General features: G+C 38.9%; 1 protein-coding gene across 3 annotated transcripts in view; it reads right to left on the bottom strand.

The window, feature by feature from the left end:
- Positions 1-22,868, bottom strand: part of TH1 (negative elongation factor complex member TH1) — a 109,766-nt gene that overhangs the window by 57,401 nt on the left and 29,497 nt on the right. For all 3 annotated transcript variants that reach the window (XM_053791115.1, XM_053791116.2, XM_053791114.1), the window contains exons 6-7: positions 19,254-19,361; positions 576-728 (exon numbers count right to left, since the gene is read on the bottom strand). In XM_053791115.1, the coding sequence (XP_053647090.1) occupies positions 576-728; positions 19,254-19,361 (261 nt within the window). The remainder of the gene's footprint in view (positions 1-575; positions 729-19,253; positions 19,362-22,868) is intronic.

The following is a 22,868-nucleotide window of genomic DNA, read 5'->3' as shown; positions in this document are numbered from 1 at the left end:
TACAGTAGATAATATTAAGTCAGTATACTGTATAAACATATTTATCAATTAGAATAGGAAGTAAAAGAGAACATTAGCTTGAAATGCATAAATTTGTGCTGAAGTGTAAGATCAAAAATTAGTTTGCCTGAAATACTTCTCATAATAAGTGGTTTTCTTCTGAATATACAAGATCATGTATTTACATAACTGTATCCAAACTGTAAACCCATTCACTGTAACTTCCATGTATATTTAAAATAAATAAAGATTTTCATTTTGAGTTTGATTTAATAGAGCCTTACCATAAGGGTCATACAAAGCCTGGGAAATGTGAAGGATTTGATCAAAGCAAAGAGAGGATATATTCTCAATTCCTTGAATCAAGGGCCTTTCACCAGCATAACAGCACCTTGTTGAAGGGAAGTGAACTTAACCCTAACTGTAAAAACAGTCATTGGATTTAACATAGAAAACTCTGGTTGGAGCCCCACATGATGCCTTATTTACATGATCATATGTAAGCCTGCATAATACAGTACTTAACATGATACTGTTGCATAAATTCTTTAGATCATTACTGAAGTTCAACTCACAGCAAACTCAACTACAGATTTGTGTCTGTTATCTTCTGGTGATTGAAGGAAATTGGATGTAGATGTCTTGAGAATTCTTGAAAAGACCTCGATTTGTTGTGCTGCTGTTGATATACTGGTGATCTCTCCTTGGAAGCCTGCATCCGAGATCAACTGTAAACATGCAAAACATATATTTTAAACAATGCTGAGGGTATTCGACTGGCAGCCGATTGTTCAAACACACAAATATTGAATCATGCTGCCATGTGTGCTGCATTTACTTATTTTCAATGTGCTCAAGATGATTTGTTTAGTTTCAATTTGGTGATTTCAATGCCTTACAAATAATATACAGACTGTACTTAAATCCATTGATAAAAAAATCTATAAGAAAAACAATTCAGATAGGGTCTAATAACAAAAGAACTAACTAAACAATACACCTCAATACTTACTAATCTAATACAGAAGTCCAAACAAATGTATTATGTAACAGATTTAATGAAATAAAAGATGATATGAAAAAGACCTGGAAAACTCTCTCTGAAATTTTGGGCTCTAGAAAACTGGCCAGAAACAGAGAGATTAACTTAGTGAAACCAGACAAACCACACATACAGTCTATAGACACTACCAACAAACTTAATGTCTTCTTTTCTACTATAGGATCAAAACTAGCAAGCAAAATCCCAAATGCAAATACTCAACCACAGGACTACGTCACTGGTAACTGCCCACATACTCTATATACAGTAGGGCCCTGCTTTACAGCGTTTCACTTTACGGTTAGTACGGACATTTCAAATTAGTATGATCAAAACTCGCTATACAGCTCCCCCCATCTGACTTTCTAATACAATCACCGCACCCCACTCCATCCAGTTCATTTACACTCTCTGTGAGCTCTGCATCTCTCCATTATGTCTGGAAACTTTCAGAATTTCAAGTGTTTTAAAATTATTTCATATTTCATCTTTACAGCCTCTCCTCACTTAGCGACATACTCTTTTACCGACGATTCGGCCTTACAATGGACTCTCTGATCAGTATGCCTACCTATATAATGTATATTAGAACTGATTTCCTCTATTCTGTTTATTACAATATACAGTACACTACTGTATAAACATTTAAAAATATACTAAAAATTTTATAAATGGTACAAGGGTGACATTAAAGTAATATCAAAGATAGTTGACGTAAACCCACTACCATTATAGTATGCTCCTTGTTTAGGGATGAATTCGTTTATCGATGCGGTATTAGGAATGGAACTCCGTTGTTAAGTGAGGAGAGGCTATACACTGATAATTATACTTATGTTTACCTGTACCTAAATAAACTTACATACAGCCACTCCTTACTTAACGACGGAGTTCCATTCCTGAGACCTCATCGGTAAATGAATTCAGCGCTAAGTGAGGAGCATACTTTAATCACGGTGGGCTTGTGTCAACCAATTATAACATTTCTGGTATATTTTTAAATGTTCATACAAGAGTGTACTGTATACTGAAATAAACAGAAAAGAGGAAATCAGCTCTAATGTACAGTATTCAGGTATGCATACTGGTCAGAGAGCCCGTCGCAAGTCTGAGTCGTCGGTAAACGAGTACGTCGTAAAGTGAGGAGAGACTGTACTGTGCTGGTGTGAAGGTACATATTAAAATCAGTAGGAGTGTCTTATGTCTCGAGACACCATGTTAACCCTTTCAGGGTCCAGAGGACAAATTTCAAAGTGTGCACCAGGGTCCAAGAATTTTCAAAAAAAAATTTTGTTATTTTTTCTTATGAAATGGTAGAGAATCTTTTTCTGAAAGTAATAAAATAAAAAGTACGAAATTTGATGGAAAACTGACAAAATTATTTTCTCACAAATTTTGATGTTTCAGCGATATTTAAGCATTGGCGATTTTGCCGACTTTGACTCCCATTTTAGGCCAATTACATTATTCCAGTCAACCAAATTCTTAGCTATTTTGCTAGTATTACTTCTATTCTCTCAATTGCGCACAAGAAATCACCCAGTCAGCTGTTTCAACTACAAAATAAAGTGACCGAAAATTGGTAATTTGGCCAATTTAATGAAAGTTCAAAATATTCCAATTTAAAAACAGGGTCCAGAATAAACAATGCAGGCATTCCTGGCACTAAACTAACATTTCCTCTATTCATTAGTTACATTCTCATGCTTTACAAATTTATTCCATTTTGATTTTTTTCATATAATGAATTTTTATTCAAACCAAAACATGGAAGATTTACTGTTATGCAATATTGTAATAATTGTATAAATAATATCACCACATTTGTGAACGTATAATAGACCCACCAGCTGGCACGTATTAGATGTGCGAGGTCATTTGTTTACTCTTGAATGTCGGCAAAAATTTAACATTTCCACTACTTTGAGCTCGGTTTCAAGCCATTTCCAGTACTAAAACCAATCAAAATCATCTCTATTTCTGTAATATATCTTCCATTCTATCAAATGAGACCACAAAATCACAAATACAACTATAAAAAATATACAAAACTAAACTGCAAAGTCGCTGTTTTAATCGAAAATTACAGTCTCGGTTTTTTTCTCTCATTATGCACTGTGTGCTGCAGGATTTGTTTTATGTGGTGCACACTTCCACATAGATGTATGCTCTCATATCTAGGCCAAAATTTACCACTCAGAGCTTATCTGAGTGAGCTGAGCTCATGGCGTAGAACTACAGTTTGGACCCTCAACTCAAAGCCGTAGAACTATGGCATGGACCCTGAAAGGGTTAATAATGATAATAATAATACTCAATAATAATCAATGAGGCACATCAACACATTAACTGTCCAAACATAGATTTACGTTCTCTTGCCCAATGCTCTGAATATTTTTAATTTAAGTGGGCAATTTTCTGTGTGTAATAAGACCCAAAAAAAAATTTAGGACCAGTACTTACTGAGATATAAGACCGCAAAGTTGATGCTGGATGCTCACCTGATGGCAACATGGAATCCTCCCGCTTGCAGAAGTGTTGCCGATATACCTTTTTTTTTTCTTGTTTTTATATTATTTTATATAATTTTTATGCTCTGTTAATTACAAATTATAGTAGTTCTTGTGATTTCATAGCCAATCTTTGTTCTGACACTAATATTAGGTACTGAAATTGTACTCAAATAGTCACAAACACACTGACAAGTGAACATTTACACCTGCCTTGGTCATTTGCTATTATCTAGGAATATATACAAAGTATTTGTAGGTCCCAGCAATGTTTTAGACATGCTGGAGTATGTAAGAAACTCCTTGACGCATGGTGTTAAGACAAGTGTCGCTAAACTGCTGACAGGGCAGCAGTGGAGTGACATTTGATGATTGTGAACTGTTGCATGGAACCCTGGCTTTAATTTTTCACTGTTACACATAAACATGTCTGTCTGTCTATCTAGCTATGTCTGCTTATCTGTCTTTCTGTCTGCCTGTGTGTCTGTCTTTCTGTCTGCCTGTGTGTCTCTGCTTTTCTGTCTGCCTGTGTGTGTCTGTCTTTCTGTCTGCTTGTCTCTCTTGTCTCAGAGAGCGGCTCATGAACCAACAGGATGCAGAGTCATCACATCTGATTCCTGATGAAGTGAAAATGCATATTACTTGCCAGTCATGATTATTATGCCTTAAATCTACAAGCACAGTATAGCACTTTGTCTGGATATTTTGGGTTATCCTAGGTAATTTACACTATGTACAGTGGACCCATGAGTTTCGAATTTACCGACTATCGAACATTGCAAGTTTCGACTGCTTTTCTTGAACAATTTTGTTCAGAGTATCAAACTCCACCCGTCTTTCGAACTGCCGGGTACCAGACCTGTCCACCAGCCCACTCTGTCCGCATCCCCGCGCAGGCGTTGTGAGCAGTCTGGCTTTGTTGATGCTTGAGTGAACACTAACCTGCGCGCACATTCAAACATTTCACTGTTAATTTATTGTTTAGTGCTTGTGCGACTGTGAAAGAAGCTACCATGGGCCCAAAGAAACTTGCTAGTGGTACCCCTGTGGTAAAGAAAGTGAGAAACACCATAGACTTGAAGAAGGAAATAATTAAAAAATATGAGAGTGGTGTGAGACTTGTTGAGCTTGCCAGGATGTATGGCAAAAACAAGTCAACCATCGCTTCTATCCTGGCAAAGAAAGAACAAATCAAGGAAGCTGATGTGGCAAAAGATGTTGATATGCTAACCAAAAATAGACCACAGTCGATCAGGTTGAGAAGTTGTTGTTGGTGTGGATCACGGATAAAGAGATGGCAGGTGATAATGTTTCGGAGACGATTATTTGTGAAAAGGCAAGGAAGTTGCATGCCGACCTGGTACAGAAAACTCCTGGAACCAGTGAATTTAAGGCCAGCAAAGGCTGGTTTGAAAGATTTAAGAAGCATAGTGGCATACATAATGTTGTAAGGCATGGTGAGGCAGCCAGTTCAGACAAACGAGTGGCTGAGAAGTTTGTCCAGGAGCTTAAGGGGTACGTAGACACTGAAAAATTAAAACCCCAACAAGTGTTCAACTGTGATGAAACAGGTCTGTTTTGGAAGAAAATGCCAAAGAGGACCTACATCACACAGGAGGAAAATGCACTCCCAGGACACAAGCCTATGAAAGACAGGCTAACTCTTTTGTTCTGTGCTAATGCTAGTGGTGATTTTAAAGTGAAGCCTTTACTTATGTATTACTCAGAAAATCCCAGGGTGCTTAAGAAAAACAGTGTCATTAAGAACAAGTTATGTGTCTTGTGGAAAGCAAATAATAAGGCATGGGTCACAAGGCAAATTTTCAAAGAGTGGGTCCATGAAGTGTTTGGCCCCAGTGTGAGAAAATACCTCCTAGAAAATAATTTGTCACTCAAGTGCCTCCTGTTAATGGACAATGCTCCTGCACATCCTCCAAACTTGGTAGATCTACTGTCTAGGGACTACAGTTTCATCACAGTGAAGTTTTTGCCTCCTAACACCACTCCTCTCCTCCAGCCCATGGCCCAGCAGGTCATTTCTAACTTCAAAAAACTCTATACACAAAAGCAGTGTTTGAAAAGTGCTTTGAAGTGACCACAGACACTAAGTTGACCCTAAGAGAGTTCTAGAAAGATCATTTCAATATCTACAACTCCATAAACCTTATAGGTAAGGCTTGGGAGGGAGTGACGTCCAGGACTTTGAAGTCTGCTTGGAGACAATTGTGGCCAGATTGTGTCCAAAAGAGGGATTTTGAAGGGTTTGAGGCTGACACTGACCCTAACCCTGACCCTGCTGACCCTCTGCCTGTTGTGGACTCTATTGTGGCATTGGGGAACACCCTGGGGCTGGAGGTGAGTGGTGAGGATGTGGAAGAGTTGGTGGAGGACCACAGGGAAGAGCTAACCACTGAAGAGCTGGAAGGGCTTCATCTGGAACAGTATCAGTCCATAGCTCAGGAACTTGCATCAGAGGAGGAGGAAGAGGGAGTGGATGAGGTGCCTTCTTCAAAGATTAAGGAGATTTGTGCCAAGTGGAATAACGTCCAAATGTCTGTGGAAAAGTACCACCCTGAGCAAGATGAAACAAGCCATCTTGCAACAAGTTCAGTGACAGAACCGTGTCCCATTTTAGGGAAATCTTAAAGAGGTGCCAGAAACAGGACTGTGGACAGTTATTTTGTGAGACAGGGGTCCAGTGACTCTCAAGCTGGTCCTAGTGGCATTAAAAGACAGATTAGATTTTGCCACCGAAGTGGCTAGTTTATTGTGCACCCCATATCCATCCTGTGGACGGTAGCGCGAGAGCAAAAAGACAGAGTAGGGAAGTAACCCCAGAGAGGGCTTTAACCCTTTCAGGGTCCGTCCCGTAGATCTACGGCTTTACGGTGAATGTCCAAACCGTAGATCTACGCCATGAGCTCAGCTCACTCTGATAAACTGTGAGTGGTACATTTGGGCCTAGATATGAGAGAATACATCTATGTGGTATGTGTGCACCACATAAAAAAGATCCTGCAGCAAGCTGTGTATAATGAGAGAAAAAAACTGAAATCATGATTTTTCGATTAAAACAGCAACTTTGCAGTGTTTTTTCGTATGTTTTTTATAGTTGTATTTGCGATTTCTTGGTCTCATTTGATAGAATGGAAGACATATTACAGAAATAGAGATGATTTTGATTGGTTTTAGCACTGGAAATGGCTTGAAACTGAGCTCAAATTAGCGGAAATATTAAATTTTTGCCGATATTCAAGAGTAAACAAACGACCTCACACGTCTAATACACATCAGCTGGTGGGTCTAATATACATTCACAAATATGGTGATGATATTTATACAATTATTACAGTATTGCATAACAGTAAATCTTCTATTTTTTGGTGTGAATAAAAATTCATTATGTGAATAAAAAATCAAAATGGAATTTATTTGTAAAGCCTCAAAACATAACTAATGAACAGAGGAAATGTTAGTTTAGTGCCAGGAATGCCTACATTGTTTATTCTGGACCCTATTTTGAAATTGGAATATTTTGAACTTTGTGTTAAATTGGCCAAATTAACAATTTCCGATCACTTTATTTTGTAGTTGAAACAGTTGACTTGGCGATTTCTTGTGCTCAATCGATAGAATGGAAGTAATACTAGTGAAATAGCTAAGAATTTGGTTGATTGGAATAATGTAATTGGCCTAAAATAGGAGTCAAAGTCAGCAAAATCGCCGATTCGTAAATATCGCTGACACATCAAAATTCGCGAGAGCATAATTTCGTCAATTTTCCACCAAATTTCGTACTTTTTGTTTTATTACCTTCACAAAAAGATTCTCTACGATTTCATAAGAAAAAATTACAAATTTTTTTTTTGAAAATTCTTGGACACTGGTGCGTGACTCCAGATTTGGGCCTTGGACCCTGAAAGGGTTAATACCTAAAGTCCTTATGGAGGGGGATTCCCCTTCCAAACACTAACCCCAACTTCCTCTCTCCTCCTCCCTATCTTCCAGATGCCATCACCAATCTTTAGAAAAGGTAAGTAAAAATGTTATTTTATTTTTTTGTGAATATTTTTGGGTTTCTGGAATGGATTAAATGTATTTCCATTATTTCTTATGGGAAATATTGGTTCGACGTTTGAACATTTCGACTTCAGAACTAGCTCCTGGAGCGGATTAGGTTCTAAACTCGAGGGTCCACTGCATAACTGAATTTGTGTGTACCTGTGAAATAGAGACATACAGAGACAGAGATGGACAGAGACAGAGATAGATACAGACAGACAGACAGACAGAGATAGACGGCCAATCAGCCAGCCTGCCGAACACGTATTACACATTCCAGAATTGTTTCTTTCTACTTAGGGCATAGGTTATAGGACATTGTGGCAGGATGACACTACCAGTGGCATCAAAATTGAAAGGATGTTGCACATGGATTATTATCAAAGTTTTTGATATTTCCTCGGCCACTTGTGGCCACATCTCCCAAATATTTTATTATCCCTTAACTATTAAGCCATTATTACAAACTTAAAAATGTATGGTTGTATCGTTAATTGTACTACCTCATATTAACCCCTTGACTGTCGAAACCTCAAATCCTGAAGTGTCTCCTTGTGTCAAAAAATATTCAAAAAAAAAAAAAAAAAAAAAAAAAAAATTATTTTTTCTTATGAAAATGTTAAGATTATTTTTCTGGTTGTTTTCGTCCAAAAAAAAAAAATTCTTTGCCATCAGTATTTATTTATTATTTATTATCACACTGGTCGATTCCCACCAACGCAGGGTGGCCCGAAAAAAAAAAAATTTCACCATCATTCACTCCATCACTGTCTTGCCAGAAGGGTGCTTTACACTACAGTTTTTAAACTGCAAAATTAACACCCCTCCTTCAGACTGCAGGCACTGTACTTCCCATCTCCAGGACTCAAGTCCGGCCTGCCGGTTTCCCTGAACCCCTTCATAAATGTTACTTTGCTCACACTCCAACAGCACGTCAAGTATTAAAAACCATTTGTCTCCATTTACACCTATCAAATGCGCTCACGCATGCCTGCTGGAAGTCCAAGCACCTCGCACACAAAACCTCCTTTACCCCCCCCCCCCCTCCAACCTTTCCTAGGCCGACCCCTACCCTGCCTTCCTCCCACTACAGACTGATACACTCTTGAAGTCATTCTGTTTCGCTCCATTCTCTCTACATGTCCGAAGCACCTCAACAACCCTTCCTCAGCCCTCTGGACAACAGTTTTGGTAATCCCGCACCTCCTCCTAACTTCCAAACTACGAATTCTCTGCATTATATTCACACCACACATTGCCCTCAGACATGACATCTCCACTGCCTCCAGCCTTCTCCTTGCTGCAACATTCATCACCCATGCTTCACACCCACATAAGAGCATTGGTAAAACTAAACTCTCATACATTCCCCCTCTTTGCCTCCAAGGACAAAGTTCTTTGTCTCCAAAGACTCCTAAGTGCACCACTCACCCTTTTCCCCTCATCAATTCTATGATTCACCTCATCTTTCATAGACCCATCCGCTGACACGTCCACTCCCAAATATCTGAATACATTCACCTCCTCCATACTCTCTCCCTCCAATCTGATATCCAATCTTTCATCACCTAATCTTTTTGTTATCCTCATAACCTTACTCTTTCCTATATTCACTTTTAATTTTCTTCTTTTGCACACCCTACCAAATTCATCCACCAATCTCTGCAACTTCTCTTCAGAATCTCCCAAGAGCACAGTGTCATCAGCAAAGAGCAACTGTGACAACTCCCACTTTATGTGTGATTCTTTATTTTTTAACTCCATGCCTCTGGCCAAGACCCTCGCATTTACTTCTCTTACAACCCCATCTATAAATACATTAAACAACCACGGTGACATCACACATCCTTGTCTAAGGACTACTTTTACTGGGAAATAATTTCCCTCTTTCCTACATACTCTAACTTGAGCCTCACTATCCTCGTAAAAACTCTTCACTGCTTTCAGTAACCTACCTCCTACACCATACACCTGCAACATCTGCCACATTGCCCCCATATCCACCCTGTCATACGCCTTTTCCAAATCCATAAATGCCACTAAAACCTCTTTAGCCTTATCTAAATACTGTTCACTTATATGTTTCACTGTAAACACCTGGTAACCACACCCCTACCTTTCCTAAAGCCTCCTTGTTCATCTGCTATCCTATTCTCCGTCTTACTCTTAATTCTTTCAATAATAACTCTACCATACACTTTACCAGGTATACTCAACAGACTTATCCCCCTATAATTTTTGCACTCTCTTCTGTCCCCTTTGCCTTTATACAAAGGAACTATGCATGCTCTCTGCCAATCCCTAGGTACCTTACCCTCTTCCATCATTTATTAAATAATTGCACCAACCACTCCAAAACTATATCCCCACCTGCTTTTAACCCTTTGAGGGTCGACAGGCCCTCTCAGAAACTCGTTCTCAGGGTCGGCCAAATTTAAAAAAAAAAAAAAAAAAATTTCTTATGAAAAGATAGAGAATCTTTTCCCAATCATAATGACACCAAAATTATGAGATTTGATGGAAAACTTACGGAATTATGCTCTCGCGAAGTTAGCGGTCTCGGCGATGTTTACGCACCGGCGATTTTGCCCACTTTGAGCCCCATTTTCGGCCAATTCCACTGTACTAGTCGACAAAAAACATGAATATTTCGCTAGAACTACATTTTTTTTTATTGAATAAGAGCAAGAAACCACCCATTTACGATTTTCAACTATCCAATACAGTGGTCAGAATTTAGCAATTTTGCCAATTTCACACAAATTTCAAAAAATGCCAATTTCCGAATAGGGTCCAGAACAAACAAGAAATACATTCCTGGCACTAAAATGACATTTCCTCTGTTCATTAGTCACGTCTCAAGGCCCCTCTTACATTCTTTTGCTTTTCACTTTGAATTTTTATTCTCACAAAAAATAGAAGATTTACTGTAATGCAGACTACTGCATAAGTGTAAAAAAAGGTATAAATCACATTGGCGCACTTGCAAAAGAATATTGGACTCACCAGTTGACGTGTATTGGACGCTTGGCATGATTTGTTTACTTTTGAACTTTGGTAAAAATCAAACATTTCTGCTACTTTGAGCTCAATTTCAAGGTACTTTTCATTGTAAAACCAGTCAAAATCATCTCAATTTCTGTGATATGCGTTCCATTCTATAAAATGAGACCAAGAAAACTAGAATACAACAATAAATACCATACGAAAATACAGTGCAAAGTCGCTGTTTTATTCCAAAAAAACGGTCAAAGTTTTTTTTTCTCATTATGCACTGTGTGCTGCAGGATTTTTTTTATACCATGCACACTGACCACATAGACCCATTCTTTCATATGGAGGCCTACCAGCCTTTTCCCGTGAGATCTGACGGCACTAGAATTTATGGGTACTAGTACGTCAAAAACCCCTGCGCGTAAGACGTACTAGTACGTCCGAAACCCTCAAAGGGTTACCATTTCTATCTTTATCCCATCAATCCCGGCTGCCTTACCCCCTTTCATTTTACCTACTGCCTCACGAACTTCCCCCACACTCACAACTGGCACTTCCTCACTCCTACAAGATGTTATTCCTCCTTGCCCTATACACAAAATCACAGCTTCCCTATCTTCATCAACATTTAACAATTCCTCAAAATATTCCCTCCATCTTCCCAATACCTCTAACTCTCCATTTAATAACTCTCCTCTCCTATTTTTAACTGACAAATCCATTTGTTCTCTAGGCTTCCTTAACTTGTTAATCTCACTCCAAAACTTTTTCTTATTTTCAACAAAATTTGTTGATAACATCTCACCCACTCTCTCATTTGCTCTCTTTTTACATTGCTTCACCACTCTCTTAACCTCTCTCTTTTTCTCCATATACTCTTCCCTCCTTGCATCACTTCTACTTTGTAAAAACTTCTCATATGCTAACTTTTTCTCCCTTACTACTCTCTTTACATCATCATTCCACCAATCGCTCCTCTTACCTCCCGCACCCACTTTCCTGTAACCACAAACTTCTGCTGAACACTCTAACACTACATTTTTAAACCTACCCCATATCTCTTCGACCCCATTTCCAATGCTCTCATTAGTCCATCTATCCTCCAGTAGCTGTTTATATCTTACCCTAACTGCCTCCTCTTTTAGTTTATAAACCTTCACCTCTCTCTTCCCTGATGCTTCTATTCTCCTTGTATCCCATCTACCTTTTACTCTCAGTGTAGCTACAACTAGAAAGTGATCTGATATATCTGTGGCCCCTCTATAAACATGTACATCCTGAAGTCTACTCAACAGTCTTTTATCTACCAATACATAATCCAACAAACTACTGTCATTTCGCCCTACATCATATCTTGTATACTTATTTATCCTCTTTTTCTTAAAATATGTATTACCTATAACTAAACCTCTTTCTATACAGAGTTCAATTGAAGGGCTCCCATTATCATTTACACCTGACACCCCAAACTTACCTACCACACCCTCTCTAAAAGCTTCTCCTACTTTAGCATTCAGATCCCCTACCACAATTACTCTCTCACTTGGTTCAAAGGCTCCTATGCATTCACTTAACATCTCCCAAAATCTCTCTCTCTCCTCTACATTCCTCTCTTCTCCAGGTGCATACATGCTTATTATGACCCACTTTTCGCATCCAACCTTTACTTTAATCCACATAATTCTTGAATTTACACATTCATATTCTCTTTTCTCCTTCCAAAACTGATCCTTCAACATTACTGCTACCCCTTCCTTTGCTCTAACTCTCTCAGATACTCCAGATTTAATCCCATTTATTTCCCCCCACCGAAACTCCCCTACCCCCTTCAGCTTTGTTTCACTTAGGGCCAGGACATCCAACTTCTTTTCCTTCATAACATCAGCAATCATCTGTTTCTTGTCATCCGCACTACATCCACACACATTCAAGCATCCCAGTTTTATAAAGTTTTTCAGTACTTACCGAGATATAGAGGCATGAAGTTGGCAGAAAATGAGCCACGCATGGCAACAGCGGCGACTGCCGCTAACCCAGTAAACTTTGGTTTACTTGTATTCGAAGGTTTCTTGTTTTTTTCACTACTGTATTTTATTTTTTCACATAACTTATGTGGCCTGTGAGTCCAAAGTAAGGTGCAATGTACATATATACACTCGTATACAACACAATAAGCGCACAAACATAATTATCAATATGCTGTTTACAAAACTTGTTTACACAAACAAACAATACAAAAAATTTGTTATTACTATTGTTTTATTATACAGTAGAGCCCCGCTTTACGGCATTTCGCCTTATGGCATTCCGCTAATACGGTCATTTCAAATTATGACCAAAACTCGCTATACGGCTCTCCCCACCTGACTTTCGAAAACAGTCACCGCGCCCCACCCGATTTGTTTACATTCTATATGAGATCCGTAAGCGCTAAGTCTCTCCATTATGTCAGGAAACCACAAAATTTCAAGTGTTTTTAAAAGTTATTTCATATTTTATATATACTCTGATAATTATACTTATGTATACCTGTACATAAATAAACTCACATACTTTGCTGGCATGCAGGTACACATTAAAATCAGTAAGAGTGCCTTATGTCTCGAGACATCATATTAGTAATGATAATAATAATCATCGAGTCTCATTAAATGTAAAACATATAAAGATGATAAATATACCCCACAGTAGAATAAATAAACATAAATATGAGATGTGGTAGCAGACGACTTGAACAAATGACGCCATATTAGAAATGATAATAATAATAATAATAATCACCGAGTCTCATTAAATGTTGTATATTACGTTAATATACACATTTTCATTAATCCATCCATGATATTTTTTTTCAAAATTATATAATAAACACGATACATAACATATAAAGATGATAAATACATCCCACAATAGAATAAATAAACATAAATATGAGATGTGGTAGCCAGATAACATGTACAAGTGACGGCAAGAATAACATTTTCTCTAGTCTAACATAAGAGAAAATGTGTTACTGGGGGTAACTGTAGAAAATTATTCCTTTCGTATGTATGTAAGTTTATTCAGGTATACACAAATACAGTTACATAGATCATCATACATAACAGTATATGTGTAGAGAACCTAGGATAACGCAAAAAAGTCAGAGTGACTTATTTCCATTGCCTTCACTCGGAGCGTCATTTCTTCTAAAAATGGTGTTACATGAGAATGGGAGTGTTCTTCTTTATTTATTCTACCGTATCAATGTCGAGACAACTTGTACACAATGTAACGTGTACACAAACCAGACGTGTACACTTTGTTTGTTTACAAAACGTTCACCTGGTTTGTTTACATAACTCTGCGCCTGTCCTTCCTCATGTACTCATTCTTTCTCTCTCTCATTTATTTGTTTTATCTCGTTTACTCACTCCTGACCCTACATTAAGACTACAAATATTTTAAGGTAAATAATGAGCGAACTGTATATGCATTTTATCGCCCTGGGATGCTTAAATATCATAGAATATATGTGTGAGTGGAATGGCCTGGTATGGTAGCCCGGCTGACCACAATACATACCACACTTGATTTCTTACAATAAATAGTACTCATCTCACCCCAGATTAAGACCACAAATATTTTAAGGTAAGTAATGAGTAAACTGTATATGCATTTTATCGCTCTGGGATACTTAAATGCAATAGAATATTATGTGTAGGTGGGGTGGACTGGTATGGTAGCCCGGCTGACTACCATACATACCACACTTGATTTCTTACGATAAATACTACTCATCTCACCCTAGATTAAGACTATAAATATTTTAAGGTAAGTAATGAGTGCACTGTGTGTGTATTGTACTTTTTTATTGTTTTGTGATGCTTACTATTGCTAATTTAATATATGTTAGTGTAAACTTGTTATCTAGTACGAATTTGTATACATTTATAAGGAAAAAAAAAAGGGTGTTTCACTTTATGGCGATTTCCGCTTTACGGCGGTAGCCTGGAACCTAATCTGCCGTATAAGTGGGGCCCTACTGTATACAAATGTACAGTCACTGGATATGTTCCTAGAAGTTCTGCAGCTTGTGGAACTCTTTGAAACATGATTTCATACACAATGGTGTTTTACATTCCTTACACATAAAATGAGTGTGTCTTCATTTTTTGTGGTTTTTTTTTTTATGTGCAAAGACAAAACACCTCGTCTAAGCAGTTTTCTTCAAAGTATTAGCAGGCAGTTGTGTTACATAGTTATCCTAGGTAAATGGTCGTGTATCATCATTCCTTCCTTCCTACCTTCCTGCATTCCTTTCCTACCTTCCTTCATCTTTCCTTCCTTCCTTCCTTACTTTTTTCCTTCCTTCCTTTCATCTCGTCCTTCCTTCCTTCCTACCTTCCCTTCTTCCTTCCTTCCTTCCCATCTTCCTACCTCCCTTCCTTCTGGTTTCTATAATATATATACACATATATAGTGAAACATATAAGTGAACAGTATTTAGATAAGGCTAAAGGGGTTTTTGTGGCATTTATGGATTTGGAAAAGGCATATGACAGGGTGGATAGGGGGGCAATGTGGCAGATGTTGCAGATGTATGGTATAGGAGGTAGGTTACTGAAAGCAGTGAAGAGTTTTTACGAAGATAGTGAAACTCAAGTTAGAGTATGTAGGAAAGAGGGAGATTATTTCCCAGTAAAAGTAGGCCTAAGACAAGGATGTGTGATGTCACCGTGGTTGCTCAATATATTTATAGATGGGGTTGTAAGAGAAGTAAATGCGAGGGTCAGATAAGATAAGATAAGATTTCGTTCGGATTTTTAACCCCGGAGGGTTAGCCACCCAGGATAACCCAAGAAAGTCAGTGCGTCATCGAGGACTGTCTAACTTATTTCCATTGGGGTCCTTAATCTTGTCCCCCAGGATGCGACCCACACCAGTCGACTAACACCCAGGTACCTATTTACTGCTAGGTGAACAGGACAATAGGTGTTAGGAAACGTGTCGGAATTTCCACCCGCCGGGAATCGAACCCGGGCCCTCCGTGTGTGAAGCGGGAGCTTTAGCCACCAGACCACCGGGCAAGAGGTGTGGAGTTAAAAGGTAAAGAATCACACATAAAGTGGGAGTTGTCACAGCTGCTCTTTACTGATGACACTGTGCTCTTGGGTGATTCTGAAGAGAAGTTGCAGAGGTTGGTGGATGAATTTGGTAGGGTATGTAAAAGAAGAAAATTGAAAGTGAATACAGGAAAGAGTAAGGTTACGAGGATAACAAAAAGATTAGGTGATGAAAGATTGGATATCAGATTGGAGGGAGAGAGTATGGAGGAGGTGAATGTATTCAGATATTTGGAAGTGGACGCATCAGCGGATGGGTCTATGAAAGATGAGGTGAATCATAGAATTGATGAGGGGAAAAGGGTGAGCGGTGCACTTAGGAGTCTGTGGAGACAAAGAACTTTGTCCTTGGAAGCAAAGAGGGGAATGTATGAGAGTATAGTTTTACCAATGCTCCTGTATGGGTGTGAAGCATGAGTGATGAATGTTGCAGCAAGGAGAAGGCTGGAGGCAGTGGAGATGTCATGTCTGAGGGGAATGTGTGGTGTGAATATAATGCAGAGAATTTGTAGTTTGGAAATTAGGAGGAGGTGCGGGATTGCCAAAACTGTTGTCCAGAGGGCTGAGGAAGGGTTGTTGAGGTGGTTTGGACATGTAGAGAGAATGGAACGAAGCAGAATGACTTCAAGAGTGTATCAGTCTGTAGTGGAAGGAAGGTGGGGTAGGGGTCGGCCTAGGAAAGGTTGGAGGGAGGGGGTAAAGGAGGTTTTGTGTGCGAGGGGCTTGGACTTCCGGCGGGCATGCGCGAGCGTGTTTGATAGGAGTGAATGGAGACAAATGGTTTTTAATACTTGACGTGCTGTTGGAGTGTGAGCAAAGTAACATTTATGAAGGGATTCAGGGAAACCGGCAGGTCGGACTTGAGTCCTGGAGATGGGAAGTACAGTGCCTGCACTCTGAAGGAGGGGTGTTAATGTTGCAGTTTAAAAATTGTAGTGTAAAGCACCTTTCTGGCAAGACAGTGATGGAGTGAATGATGGTGAAAGTTTTTCTTTTTCGGGCCACCCTGCCTTGGTGGGAATTGGCCAGCGTGTTAATAAAAAAACATATATAGTCACTGGATACTTTCATATAACTGCTATTATCTTCATTCAGCAAGCTTGTCTTGTGTGTGAGTGTGTGGCTTCTAATTGTTTTGAGTCAGGGTAGCAGTTGTCAAAATGACATATTGTCTCATTATTCATTCCCCCTACTGCCTGTCAAAAGAATGGGGTCAGATGCTCCTTCCCCTCCATCCTATCTAATTATCTTTCTCTCTCATTCTCCTTCATTCTTCTGGCATCCTGGGCTAGTATCTTCATTCAGCAAGCTTGTGTTGTGTGTGAGTGTGTTGCTTCTAATTGTTTTGCATCAGGGTAGCAGCTGTCAAAATGACATATTGTCTCATTACTCACTCCCCCTACTGCCCGTCAAAACAATGGGGTCGGATGCTCGCTTCCCCTCCATCCTATCTAATTGTCTGTCTCCCTCATTCTGTCTCTTTCTCTTTCATTCTTCTGGTATCCTGGACATTGCTTATGGTCACAAACTCCTCAAAACCATGAAATTCATCTTCACTGACACTTCCATCTGTGTTAGAGCATCACTTGGGAAGAGCAGAGTCCCAGATTTGCTGGGGAGTCACATATTTCTTACTGCTAGGCATGCTGAACAAGGACTACTGAAATGGCTTTCCCACAATGCAACACTGGCTCTCCAATTTTTTTTATATGGTGCACACTGACCATGGAGACCCCTTCTCTCACATGAGGGCCTACCAGCTTTCTCCTGCTTGATTTGAAGCTGCTAGAATTTATGTGTATTAATATGTCAAACGTGGCGGCTCGTAAGATGTATATGTATGATCGAAGCAGTCAAAGGGTTAATAATAAAGTAAACAAATTTAATTATGAACTTAAAAATGTATGTTTGTATCATAAACTGTACTACCTCATATTAATAATAGAGTGAAATATTGAATATTTGTAATCTACCACTCTTCACCTGTCTAGACTTAAGTAGCCTTAAAGTATTAGGGTAAGTCTACACGAAATGCCTTGGTACGATAGTGGCTTTCTGTGTAACAATCAAATTATGAAATGTAAACACACATTATAACCTTAGCAAAGAAAAAAAATTTTGATTTTGATTTGATTTGAAGAAGTTCCACCCCTCCATTTCATTCCTTCCCTCTCTCCCTCCTCTGTCCTCTCTTCCCTTCCTGATTTGATGTGCTGTTGGAGTATGAGCAATGTAACATTTATGAAAGGATTTGAGAAACTGATTAGCTAGACCTGAGTCCTGGAGGTGGCAAGTACAGTGCCTGCACTCTGGAGAGCTGAGGTTGCTGGAGCTTGGAGGGTCATTGAACTCTGATATCAGTGCCCTTCTGGCAAGACAAGTGATTGAATGAGTGACAGTAAAAGTGCATTGTGTTTGTCGGGTCACTTTATCTTGGTGTGAGGCGAACAGTGTTAAAAAAAATTCTATATGGGACTATACTGAGCTAAGCATCTTCCCATGTTCTGAATATTAAAATACCTTGAAACACATCTAACATCACAAGAAATCAGTGTACGTACATAGTGGAAGATATTAAAAAACAAAAAAATGGAAAGCAGACATTATTGAAGACACAATAAGATTTGTTCAGATTTTTAACCCAGAGGGGTTAGCTATCCAGGATAACCCAAGAAATTCAGTGCATCATCAAGGAATGTCTGTCTTATTTCCATTGGGGTCCTTCAATCTTGTCCCCCAGGATGCAACCCACATCAGCTGACTAACGCCCAAGTATCTATTTACTGTCAGGTGAAGAAGGGCAGAAGATGTATGGAAGCATGCCAGTTTCCACAGATGCTGGTGAATGAACCATGGACACTCAGTGTGTGAGATGAATGTGCTGCCAACCAAACCACAGGTCACCATCATCAATAAATTGTAAATTGTATACTATACCGCTAATCACACTTACGCTTCTGTTGCCGACAAGTGACCATTTTTCAGCAATTACAATACATTATAACGTTATCGTTTAATTTTTCTTTTTTTTTGTAGTTTTTGGAAAAATATGCTTTTTAAAACTGTAAGCAAAAGAACTTTTTTTTTTTTAAATTTTGCTACACAGAAATTTTAATTTTTGGGTATGACACAGTTAAAGGGTTAATCAAATACATATATACAGTACAATATACAAATTTTTGAAATCATGTTCTCCAAAATGAGCTGCAAAAGAGCATAAGGAGGTTCCAACACATTGTAGTCTGACATGTAACAGGACTGTCATTTGTGAGTGAACGTATCATTTAAACTCTCCTGTCAATAAGCTAACCAGCCCTTCAGTGTAAATGCATCCATTTTTTCATCCCAATAACCTGTTCTTTAAATTTTAACCTCATGCATGAACTATTCTTTCTTGTTACTAGAGATGGGACTATCTCCAAATTTTTGCTTGTACCAATACCACCAAAATTAGCCAATGTCCACTGACACCATCAAAATTAGCCAAAACCCATTGATACTGATACCGATACTTTGGCACACCCCTGCTTGTTACCTTACCTTGATAGTGAAATTCAGCATAAGACACTCAGGAAACTCCTCAGCCAACTGATAAACAACTGAGCGCCAGGTACTGTGTTCAATTAGTTCTGTCAACCACGCTGGAGCCTGAAAGAAGAGGAACATTTCTGTTTGTAGCTCTTTAATGTATTAATTAGTCACATTTGGGGAAGTGGAACAGAATTCTTCCTCCATAAGCCATGTGTGTCGTAAGAGGCGACTGAAATGCCGGGAGCAAGGGGCTAGTAACCCCTTCTTCTGTATATATTACTAAATTTGAAAGGAGAAACTTTCATTTTTCCTTTTGGGCCACCCCACCTCGGTGGGATACGGCTGGTACGTTGAAAGAAGAAGAATTTGTTCTTTAATAAAAATATGGTGATCAGGAAAAATGGTCTATATATAACAATACAATTGTAATTCTGAGAAATACACTGAAGCTATAAACTGGAATTTTCCTAAAAATGGCAATTAAAGGAGGCACTGTACCTACTGTCACCTATTCTAACATAAATTTTGACACAAAATTTTATTGAAATCTTTCAAATGTAAATAGCAGTGCCCCCCAACCCCTAAATACAGAGATATGTAAAATATGAATCAGGATTGCAGTTTGTAACTTTTCACAATTCAGATGATTCAATAAGTTTTCAGTTATAACATCTGAAATGTTTGTGGTACAGTGGTAAAGTGTAACCCTGTACAATCTATGGGCCATAGGCTCAGAGCTGTACTGGTCTTCCCTCATCACATGATATACAGTAAGTACAGAATTTAACCCTTACACTGTTGAGACCCCTGATCCTGAACTCACTCTCAGTGTTGAAGAATTAAAAAAAAAAATGAAATGATAATTTTTTCCCGATGGTAATGACACCAAAAATACGAAATTTGATGGAAAACTTATGGAATTACGTTCTCGCAAAGTTTGTGGTCTTGGCGATGTATACGCATCGGCAATTTTGCCCACTCTGAGCCTTATTTTCGGCCATTTCATTGTTCCAGTTGAACAAACTCATAGCTATTTCTTTAGAAATCCATTTGTTCTATTGAATGAGTACAAGAAACTGCCCATTTACTGATGTCAACTACCCAATAAAATGGTCAGAAATTGGCAATTCGGCCAATTTCACACAAATTTCAAAACATGCTATTTTCAAAATAGGGTCCAGAATAAACAATGCAGACATTCCTGGCACTAAAATAACATTTTCTTTGTTCATTAGTCATGTCTTCAGGCCCATCTTATATTACTCTTGCTTTCCATTTTGAATTTCTATTCATACAAAAAATAGAAGAATTACTGTTATGCAGACCACTGCATGATTAAATAATTGTATAAATAACGTCAACCCATTTGTGACTGCGTATTAGACTGGCCAGTTGGACGCGTGTTGGAGGTGACGTCATTTGTTTACTCTTGAACATCGGCAAAAATCAAACATTTCCGTTACTTTGAGCTCAATTTCAAAGTACTTCTAATTGTGAAACCAATCAAAATCATCTCTATTTCTATAATATATCTTCCATTCTATCAAATGAGACCAAGAAAACGAGAATACAACCATAAATACCATACAAAAATACACTTCAAATTCAGCATTTTAATCCAAAAACACGGTCGGAGTTTTTCTTTTCTCATTATGCACTGCGTACTGCAAGATTTTTTTTATACTGCGCACACTTACCATGCAGACCCATTCTCTCACATATAGGTCAACCAGCTTTTTCCTGCCAGATTTGAAGCCGCTAGAATTTTGGGGTATAAGTACGTCACCAACACTGGCTCGTAAGATGTATCTATAAGGCACCAACAGTGAAAGGGTTAACACCCAGTAATAAAGCAATGTTTCTCTTATTCTAAATAATGAGCATGCAGAGTTGTCCAAATTATATAACCTGGAAAGATTTTTATAAAATCTATATCAGTTTGGAGGGATATGTTGTGTATCTTTATAGGTATATGCTTCTAAGCTGTTGTGTTCTGAGCACCTCTGCAAAAACAGTGATTATGTGTGAGTGAGGTGAAAGTATTGAATGATGATGAAAGTATTTTCTTTTTGGGGATTTTCTTTCTTTTTTGGGTCACCCTGCCTCGGTGGGAGACGGCCGACTTGTTAAAAAAAAAAATCTATAAAGCTATATGAGCCTGTGATAAATGACTGCAGGTAACATTTGCTCCTGAGAAAACACATATGACGATGGTCTCTAGGCACCACGATGTTAATGCTGGACCAGTAGTAGGAATGAATGGGAGAGTGTTGGTACCCGGGAATGAAGCTGATATCCTTGGAGTGAAATATGACTCCAAACTGACCATGAAGAACCACACCTTAAATCTTTTAAACAAGGCGGCCAGGAAGCTTACAGAACTTTGACGTATACGTATACAGTGGCCTGTAGCCTGGTGGCAAAAGCTCTCACTTCACATGGTGAGGGTCCAGGTTCGATTCCTGGTGAGGGTTGAAACATTGGCTGTGTTTCCTTACACCGGTTGTCTACATTCATCCATCAGTATAAAATGGGTACCTGGGTGTTAGTCGCTTAGCGTGGGTCGCATCCTGGGACAAAACTGACCTATTTTGCTTAAAATGCTCAGCATAACAAGCGCCTTTCTATATAGTAGTATGTCATTGATAGCTAGGCCTGTATACCTTGTACATTAACTTACAGAAATAAAGATATTATATCATATTATTATTATTATTATTATCTCACATCTGCTTGACAGTAGGGATTGCAAGATTTTATACGAGGCACAAGTACGCTCACGCCTTGAGTATGCTTCCCTTTCTTGGAGTGCCTGCCCCCATGTCATCTGCAACTTCTTGACAAAATAAAGAACAGAGCAAGACGCCTGATCTCTTGCTTGGACCCAGCGTGGATAGATCTGTCATTTCCGCAGAGTCTTCAACACCAGAGGGATGTGAGCGGCCTTCCTGTTATGTACAAGGCCAATATTGTCAAAGTACCACACTTGGCTCCACTCCAAAGACAGCAAGAAGTAAGCTTCTACACCACAAGATGGGCAGCCAGCAGCAACTTAACTCTGACTGTACCCTTCTCCAGATCATCACCTTATCTGAGATCATTTATTACCAGGATGACTCAAGTCTGGAACATGTTCATACAGCATAATATCAACGAAATAAAGTCAGTTGATCAAATTAAATTGCTAGCCCACAGAAGGCTCTGATTTCATCCTGTTCCCTACTTGTATGTCTCATAACAATAAAAAGGCTTTTAAATGAGCTGATGTAGGTAAGAGGTTTTAGCTTGTAAATAAAGTTAGGAATCCTTAACCTTACTTTGTAAGACCCTGTGTTAAAAAAAAAAAGTGAGTGAGTGGGGGGAGAGGGAGAAAAAGGGAGAGGGGGTGGGGGGAGAGAGAGAGAGAGAGAGAGAGAGAGAGAGAGAGAGAGAGAGAGAGAGAGAGAGAGAGAGAGAGGAGAGAGAGAGAGAGAGAGAGAGAGAGAGAGAGAGAGAGAGAGAGAGAAGAGCAGAGAGAGAGAGAGAAGAGCAGAGAGAGAGAGAGAAGAGCAGAGAGAGAGAGAGAAGAGCAGAGAGAGAGAGAGAAGAGCAGAGAGAGAGAGAGAAGAGCAGAGAGAGAGAGAG

The sequence above is a fragment of the Cherax quadricarinatus genome, chromosome 59 (genome assembly GCF_038502225.1).
Source record: "Cherax quadricarinatus isolate ZL_2023a chromosome 59, ASM3850222v1, whole genome shotgun sequence".
In the NCBI taxonomy this organism is placed as follows: Eukaryota; Metazoa; Arthropoda; class Malacostraca; order Decapoda; family Parastacidae; genus Cherax; species Cherax quadricarinatus.
This window is presented reverse-complemented; position numbering and strand designations above follow the sequence as displayed.